The 9,507-nt window shown below is 39.9% G+C and overlaps 1 protein-coding gene across 1 annotated transcript in view; it reads right to left on the reverse strand.

The window, feature by feature from the left end:
• arhgap32b (Rho GTPase activating protein 32b) overlaps nt 1-9,507 on the reverse strand; it is a 71,255-nt gene that overhangs the window by 2,956 nt on the left and 58,792 nt on the right. Inside the window, 11 exon segments of the mRNA XM_079486975.1 lie at nt 144-724; nt 1,000-1,764; nt 2,195-2,269; nt 2,370-2,515; nt 2,629-2,830; nt 2,935-3,080; nt 3,605-3,712; nt 4,009-4,091; nt 4,604-4,748; nt 5,468-5,570; nt 7,208-7,357. Of these exon segments, the coding sequence (XP_079343101.1) occupies nt 144-724; nt 1,000-1,764; nt 2,195-2,269; nt 2,370-2,515; nt 2,629-2,830; nt 2,935-3,080; nt 3,605-3,712; nt 4,009-4,091; nt 4,604-4,748; nt 5,468-5,570; nt 7,208-7,357 (2,504 nt within the window).

Here is a 9,507-nt window from a genome sequence, read left to right on the forward strand (position 1 = left end):
ATTCATTAGCTAAGTTATTGTAATGTTATATCCTCATATTAGAATTCAGAATTTTAACACCAATTTGAGTATTTACTAAAGAAGTTGTAACTTAGCAGCAACGTTAGCATTCAAACTTGCATTGATAATGTGGTACTGCTCACCTCAGAGCTTGGTTGTTGAATACAAGCATTCTTGTTGATGGTTGGTGTGGTGGTTGTGCTCACGGGTGTCTGGCCCACAGCTGGCTGCTGCCTTTCTGGACTTTTCTGTGTTTCTGAAACTTGAGAAGGTTGACTTGAAGGTACATTACTCTGTACTGGTGTAAACGATGAGACAACATCGTGGCTGCTACAGGAAGTGCTTTGTGGTATTCCGCTATCTTTGCCAAGATGCAGACTGTCTGAGCGAGTTAATTTTTCAGTCAAGGTGGAAGGTGCTGAAAATGCAGGTTCTGAAATTTTTGACAACTCTACAGCAGCTTCGTCCAGTGATGGTTGAGACCGCAGAGTTTGATGAGCAGATGGCCAGTCCAGTGTCTCCGATAACTCTTGCAGCCTTAGAGGAGAGACCGGTGTTGGGGGTCCAGAGGGTCGCCTCTGAGAGAGAACGGTGGCCTGCTGAGCAGATTCAGCAAGAGCTAGTGCAAGCATGCGGGCAGCGTTCTTTGGTGGGGGAGGGGGAGGGAGCAGGGACACGGAACTGACTGGGACGGTGCCCATTGGTGAGTCCAGAACTACGGCTCCTATGGATGAACAAAACAGAGGGAACTGAAAACAAGGAGAAGGCAGGATGATCTTCACAAGCAGGAATGAGAGGGAAATGTTAAATGTGCTAGATCTACACACTGTGGACAGAATTTTCTACATTTAGGACACTCGTGCAGTGTTACTGGTAAAAGCTTTGTAAACTTAACCTGAAAAATCAAAAATTACCTTAAGATATTGAAACCTGGGATATCAAGGGTCAAGCATTTAAAATTAAATTAAGATGGCATACTCCTGTTTAAGTTATGCTTACCTGGCTGCTCCTCACAGCAGGTGGCCTGTGGTGGCTGTGCACATTCAATGCTTGATATGTCTTTATTCTCCTTACTCTCAAAGGTAGCAGCTTTAAAAAGAAGCTCTTGTTGAATGGCTTCACTCAGGGGCAGATCAGTGGTTCTTGAAAGAGAGCTCAAATTGGCCGGCGAGTCGAGTGGAGATGAAGGAGATGAGCCCTTAAGCGCAGCGTTCTCCGGCCCCATCCTTATCACGGAGGCAGACGATTCGGAGATCCTCAAAGGTGTCAAAACAGTTGACTTCTCACTGACCTCAATGGCCTGAACTGCAATTTTCTCTGATACAGAGGGCAGTTTATTAGTATCCCCTAAGGCCGGTCTGTGTTCTGGAGACTGAGAATGGCTCGTAACCTTTGCTCTGATTGGTGAGACTGGCTCGGAGCTACTGGCACTGCCAGTTCTTCGCTTCAGACTGCCCGCATCTGTGTCAAGCGAGAAAATGGACGTCTCTGCCAGAGGAAGGCTACACTGGAAAGACATAGGGTCAAAGTCTAGAGATGCCATGCCAATGTCAGGGGGGCTCAGGTCCACATCATCAGCAGAGCGTGGGGGAGAAATGAGAGCAGGCACACAAATTGGACCATCGTCTCCATCGCTCTCTCCTTGACCCAGGTTGTCGTAAGAGTTACAGTGCTGTCTGCTATCTAGCAGGTCACCGTTAAAAGAAGCCGACAGGGCGTCACTGCTGGAACGAGGTCTACGTGGTCTGTACACTTTAGACTCGCCTGTGTAATAGAAGAAGGGGAAACATTATCATAACCTAATGTTGATTTACAATTTAACTCAGATTTCTAATGGAGATTACACACACCCTAAGTATACAGCACGAAAATCAATTTAAGCTGTTTCTGGCTGATGCTACAGCTGGCTTAGTTACCATTTTGATTTTAATGTGATCTCCCTCTCCTCAGGGAAATTAGATTATAACAATAAACTCTGTAATAATTCCTTAAAGGCCTGCTCCCTAAAACTATTTTAAAATACATGGCCATTATCACAGGGAATACTCAGTATAGTATCCCTGTAATGGCTTTATTGAATGTATAAAGCCACAGCAGATGACACACGTCTGCAGTTACAGCTATGCTCTTGTGCCACTCACAGACTGCAGATGGATGATGTTTGAAACAAACAAGACTCCATGTACAATTTTACCTTCAACATTATGTAGAGAGGTGAGAGACTCCTCGCTTTTGGCCGACCGAAGAGTAGCAGTGTCTCCTCTTCCTCCTGAGAGGTGACAATGAAGTAAGAAATGAATGGATTAACATGTACATCATATATTGAGACAGGAAATAATTATTCTCAATGTACACATGACAACACTCACCAGCCAAAGCCATTGCCTTAAGTTCGTTCGGTTCACTGGGGTTACGGTGTAGTTTGCGTTTAGACATTGAGGAAGATTTGCCCAGATTAAAAAATGACCGCCAACTGCCAACCGGAGACTTTTTGGACTTTATGGGTTGCCTTTTCCTAGAAACAAATGTTACTAGGTATAACATATTAATGGGAATAACAGGCACACATCTCTTTGTTCTGTATAGCCACAACACAACAATATAAAGGTTTAAAAGCTAGCTATATACCTCTCAGTGGGGAACTCAATGACTGTGTGGAATTTTCCTTGTAAGGCTGCCGGCCCCTCTCCTACTTCAATGTACTTGCTGTCTGCCGTGATGGGGGAATTGATCTGAGCCTGAGTACGTGCCTGCGCCTCTTCTAGTGTCAGCAGTTTCGTGGATGGGGAGGGTACCAGCAACGATTTAGGACGAGACAATGAATTGTGTCCTAAGGCGAAAAAAAAGAGAAAGACATTTATAAGCAATTAGAGTATAGTTTGGACATAAAATAGAAACCCTAATATGAAACTGCTTTGGGTTCATTATGAATACCTGTTCCCTCTCGTATGAGTGAGCTCAGTTTGGAGCTGAAGAGAACATCCACATTGTTGAGGATAAACTCTACCACAACAGATTGTATCCGCACCTCCATGAATGCGGCAGTGCCACTGAAGCAAGCCGATTCTATTTGTTTTGACCTAATAAAAGGCAAAAATGAGTTAAGAATACTATGCTTTTTGTAGTCATCATGTTATGAAAATCCACAATTACATACGTTTCTACATTACGTTTATATTTGAAGAGTTTGGTTCCAAAATGAGATAATTCACAATAACTGGATAACTTTTCACAAATCATGTATTTTATAGTGTTTACATGATTTTCTTGGGTTATATTGGGTTAGTTAGCTTTATTGTTTGAGTTATTATGGCTTTAATCAAAACAAACCAACTGCGGTTTGATTGATATTAATTGGAATGCACAATAAAAAAACTAGATTTTTAAAGAAAGTTCTCTCATTTTGGAACCAAACTCTTCATTTGCATCTAAAATAAATACATGGGAAAGTTTCCATGTAGTTGCTTTTCAGTTGCGCAAATATTCTCCATGTATGTAAACTTATCAGCAGTGCACTGGAGATAAAGGTTTCAGATTAAGTTTAACATGTTACACAACATTATCATTTTCAAAACAAACACATTACAACATGCAAATATCTTACCTTAACAGGTTGGGGGCCCAAACAATGGCCAAATTCTTTGTATGCATGTTTGTTACATAGCTGAAAGTGGCCAAGTGTGACAGATGTCTCATAAGAAACTCTAGGGTCCTTAAAACGGAAGCATAAAAACTGAATGTTAAACAACAATGTGTTAAACAACCAATCCATAAATACTGAATGCAGTCTAAATTTAGCATACTGGATTAGATTTATGAGGTAACTCCAAATGAATGGTGTTATAATAACAGCTTCCATTTACCTAAATCATGTATACTCTTGAACTACTTTTCTAATTACTTGGTGTTCTCAATGCAAAAAATCATTAACAATGCAGCAATGTTTGAAAAATGAGGTCATGTTGATCAGAGAACAGACAGCAGAGGGCGCTGTAGTCATATACGAACCTGTAATGTGGAGGCGGCAGCTGCTGAATGACATCATGTATTTTGATCAGCCTCTCCTCATCTGTGGCTGCTGACACGGCATCCTAAAAAAGGACAACATGGTGTAAATAAGGTTTACTAAATCCACTACAGTACCAAAAAACATAAATACTCCTAAACTCAGCCCAGCAAAATGGGTTGATGTCCACCCTGCGCTACAGAATGGAGAGAAGCACACGATGAGTCCATCCTCACTGCCTCCATAGCAACCTGAAAACATCTATGTGCTTTTTACTCTTGTGGTTTTCTCCTGTAATGACTTTCGTCTTGAAATGCTGTAAATGTCAGTGTTTTGTTTCCATGCAGCTAAAGTGCTTGTGAAGTAAGCAGCGCTCTAAGACACAGCAATGCATTTAGGATACTCATTAAAAGCAATCAATAGAATGAATTCGACAGTCTCAGATAAGACACCCACACACAGTCACAATAAGAATTACAACTGAAAAGTATTTGACATTATATGTATGGGCACGCTGTTCTAATATAATAGCTGCTCCCTTCTATTATATTAGAGTTTGCGTACCTGAAAAAAGGCCTTTGTGAATTTAATGCTTACCGAGAATTTCTCATACAGCTGGTAGGTGAGAAGTGGGTTGGGAAGCTCTCGAAAGTAAAGCTTGCACAGGGAGCCCACACAGTGTATGTCCTGGATGTAAACATCTTTTGTCAGATCTGGGATCTGCTCAGAGTCAAATTCGTGCCTAAATAGAGAAAGAGACATAATGAGTGTGAATTTTAATTTCAAATTATTTCGATCCAGTCATATGAAGAACCTAGTGGTTGACCAAAAAGGTGTTAGTTCATTAGTTCAAGGTATTATACATAAGAAACAGACGACAGTTCTACATAAAATTGACTGTCAACAATAAAAATGCAAACAATAAAATTGTTTAATTATACATTATATTGGACCTGGCACAATGAAGAGGTATGGTTTCTGTAAATCGGCCAACACTGAACAAAAATTGTCCTTCCGAAACCTCGGATGTCCAAATTCGCTTTTTTTTCAGGAAATGGAAAAAACACTGTACTTTTGAAATTATTTCAACATTGACGAGGCCTGTTTAATATTTTTTATTGATTAGATATTTGCAAAACCCAGCATAAAGGTTGACGAATACTAATGAAAATATATATATATAGCGACATATTGGTTTATCACTAAAGAATTGGATGGTCATACTGAGTTATTCTCTGTTTTCTTAACTTTTATCATAAAGACAACTTTCAGCAGGAGTCAGCAATAAACCCCATCTAATCTCTCCTCCAGTCCACTAATTACCACCAGTATCTGAAATAATACTTTTTCTAATGGGAATGTGTGTAATTAGAATCAGCTTTATATTCAGTCACTTCATTCTGAGTTTGATAAATCCCTATCTCTGCTACTTGTAATTAGGAAAGTGGGTTTCTGTCCTACCGGAGCTTCTGAATGTTGGACGCGATCCCGGAGAGACGGTACATTCCATCAACCACTCCATGCTTCTCAATGAACTCAGTGCAACTCTTGAGTACCTGTGGGACTAGAGGTTTAGACAAAACGTTACTGAAGCATCATTTTTGGCACGTAAAGTGTTAGATTTGTCAAAATGCCAGTGAAATAAAATGCCAGATTCTTTGTGCGGCCAAACTCCATGATATCAATAACTGCAGCGGCATACCACAAAGAAAAGGCTTCTAACTGGACCTGATCATCAGATTAAAAGTTAACACAGAGAGAGAAAGGCTATCCAGAGCTTATTGGTACACAGATGCTCTAGATATACTCCTGATCGCCAACTTGACCTTGCAATAGTTCATTCAGAGGAATCTTGGTCAGAGAGATGCAGACGACCCTGATTAGTCTTCCGTCTTGACAAACGTTACTCCGTCAATGAGTGAATCCCTCAGAGGCAGCTGTTCAGCTAAATTCTTTACATAGCAGCATAAAGCTCCCTAAGCTCTCAAAAACCATTTAATCTTTTCAAAAATGCAGCAAAGAATGACAATATGCTACTGGGTTGGGTGGTATGACCAAAAACCTTCATTTATATTACTGAAATTGTATACATCAAAATATATTGGAAACTCAACTCTTCATCTTTTTGTTCTAACAGGTAAATAGAGAATTATTGCCCACTTTACGCAGTACGACCAGTATAGTAAATATTCTATACTCTACATAAATCATGTTTTTTATTGTGCATTCCAATTACATAACTAAGAAAAATACAGCTAAATAACACATTAAAACATGATAACATTACAATTTTTTTTAATTTTGTTAAAAAAAAGGAGTTCTCATTTTGGAAACAAACTCTTCTTTTGTGCAATATATACCCAGTCCTATATGAAACCAAAGTATAGCCAAAGCTGTGCAGGTTAATCTGAAAAGCTTTAGATTAATGTGACTGATCTATACCAATGACTAAGTGCTTCATCTCAAGTTTAGGAGCGCCTGAGAGGAAAAGTACACAGTCTGCCATCACCCGCTTTACAAACACATTAAAGCTGTATGTGCACACAGGTGGGAGAGGACAGTGAAGATGGTTTGAAGAAGCAGCATAAGGTTCAGATCTGGGTTTTACACCCAGACACTGTCTTTCAATATACGCTCATCTACATAACCCGCCCCACTGGGTGACCTTCTATAGCTTTTCGGTTTAAGCTGAGTAATGTCTGGTTTGTGAATGGTACCACTGCTTTGCTTCTGGGAGAAAAGGAATGCACAGTGTTTTAATAAAAGCTATAATTTGTTGACCCCCCCTCTAACTGTAATGGTCGAGCAGTTGCACCAAGTTGCGTGGATGCCATTTGAAAAGGACAAGGCTCGGATTGTAAGGGCAGGCAATAGCTCAGGGAGGATTTGGAGTCAAACAAATGCAGCAAGTGTTGAAGGCTGCCTGGGAGCTTTGAATCAATAGGAAAGAAATCTCCAGACACGGCCCCCTTACCATTCCTCTCTGACCTTTACACCCCTTTAAGCCAATCGGTTGCTGTTGGCAACCAACCCAGGCAGGCGCATCCGAGGGTGATTCCAGGGGAGGGGGTCTGATATGCTTTCCAGGCCACCCACACAGCGGTAAAGGCAGTCACAGATGCTGGTGTCAAGCTAAACCACTTGCAGCATTGACAACCTGATACAGTTTTTCTGAGAAAGGCCAGAAGGGGGCAAGCTCACCATCATGGCCCGAGTTGAGAAGATGCTCTCCCAGGTCACAACCGAACACCCTCTCCCTGAGGATTCCTCTCTGCTTCAGCTTCTGCTTGGTTGGCCTGGACTTCATGAATGTGCGCAGGAACGTGATCAATTTCCCGTGTTTCTTGGATACTGAAAGATAAAGATTAAAAATGTAAGGGTTGGATTAACTGTAGTCATTTTTCATTCAAGGATAATGACACCATATCCTGAAATCAAAGAGGGCAACAACAAGGGAACCAAATCAGCTTCACAGCACAGGTTGGTGCCACTGAGAATGAAGGCTTAAGCCTGAAATTTGTTCCTTTTCTTTTGAAATTTGCCAAATACTCCTTTCTGAGAGTTGCTCGCACAACCTAGTTCACAAAATAATGTTTTGTCAGCCGAGCAGAACAACTGCATTCATCCAAAAATTCCCTTTTACTCCAACAATATTCTTTGGGTGCCTGTATATCATGTATAATACTTATTCTCTGTGAATCAATGAAACGTACCAAGGTCTAATACAATACCTAATAAACAATAAATTACAAATACATAAGCTGAAACTCATAGGCTCGGCTCTGGGAAAAACACGATAAGAGCGTAATTCATAACATTTGTGAAAGTCTTTTAAAGAAAGTAAACTTTTCTCATTTGTCTGATTTTTGCAGGAGCCCAAGATACAGGAAGGACGTCTCAAGCTGTTCGGACTCCCGTGTGCTGACATTAGGCACTGACAGTAACAGCCGTGCTTAAAGGAAACCAGCCGCCTGGCCTTGAATTAGCATGATAAATTCTTGAATGTCAAAGAACAAAAGTGCAAAACAACTTGGAAATATCAAGGACTTGACAAGAAATTACAAAAGCACCAAAAGAGAGGTTACCCTAGAATATTCCTCATAAAAAACTTTAAAAAAACTGCATTTTGCGCCTGTATAAATGAGCAAACATTCTGTTGCCAGAAACAATGTCAAAATCTCACTCAGAGCTATTACAACTGCTGCTGAACTGCTCTGAAATGCACACTTTTCCATCTGTGTTTGTGTTTATATTTGAGAGCGTGTGTGAAGGAATTTGAAGGAGGTTGAGTAAAATGGTTATTAAAATGTTGCAAATATCAAAATGTGCTGTGTTCACTTCACACATTGAACTCCACAAGAATATGTGATTATTTGGACACAGAATCCAACGTGAACGTGGCAAGGGACATCTGCCAGCTGTGACCTCATCAATGGCTGCTCCATTAAGTGGCATTTCTTTTCATTTTTGAGAAATATCAACAGCCCTCTAACAAGAGGTCATACCCGGTATGAGGGCAATTCATTATTTTAACCTGCAGAGTTAAATAAAAGCAGCCATTATAGGAATTTCCTGTTCTACTCTTTACGGGGCCGATAAAGCAACTGCCATATTTAACAGGACCTCTTATTCTGAAATCCAGTGCATATCAAGCACCTGCATAAACTGAACCCAGATCAGCCTCTAGCAGTGTTGCGCTGAAGGCGATAGGAATTTTTTGCAATATGGATGTTTGAATCTCGTTCAGCAAAATGAACAAAGTCTTTCCTTCATCTGACCAGAGTTAAATTAATGTTGCATGTTAATAGCCAAATTACCCATAGCCTTTATTTATGCTAGTTTTGATCAGATATATAATAAGAAATACATTTATGTTAAATTAAGTTACGGACAAGTTATACGAAAAAGTAATTTAATTATTTCCTGACAGTCATATAAACTCTGAAATCTGTACAAGAAACAAAGGGATTATAGCTCAACTCTAGAGACTTCATGCCCGAGTCATTCGTTATTTTGCCCATAGGCCTATAGGCTGCATTTACAGAAAACATAAATGATTAGTTCACCTACCGAATCCACGGATCCGATTCATTTGTTTGTCACTTGACAACCCCATAAGCCAGTCTATGCAGACTGTGCCGGAAACAGAAATGATTAGTTCATCTCCCGAGTCTCAAGTCTGAGTGGTTCGTTCTTTTGTCACGTGATATGACAGATGCGGGTTTAATGTATTACATGTATCTCCTGACTTCCCTTACACATATTCATGCAGTTTTTAACTCTTGCTTTTGATGCATTTTTGTAAAGTTATGTATTTATAATTCCTTAACAATTTTGAGTCACTCATGTATGCAATCAGGTTTACAGGTTGTTGTTAGCAAAGTATATAAATTAGCAAAGTATATATTAATAGGCTATTGAAATAATTTTAATTTGCAATTATTTAGTAAGAGATAACTTGTGTAATATATACATAAGATATAAACACGGACTTTACAAGT

This window comes from Barbatula barbatula (assembly GCF_947034865.1).
Source record: "Barbatula barbatula genome assembly, chromosome: 22".
In the NCBI taxonomy this organism is placed as follows: Eukaryota; Metazoa; Chordata; class Actinopteri; order Cypriniformes; family Nemacheilidae; genus Barbatula; species Barbatula barbatula.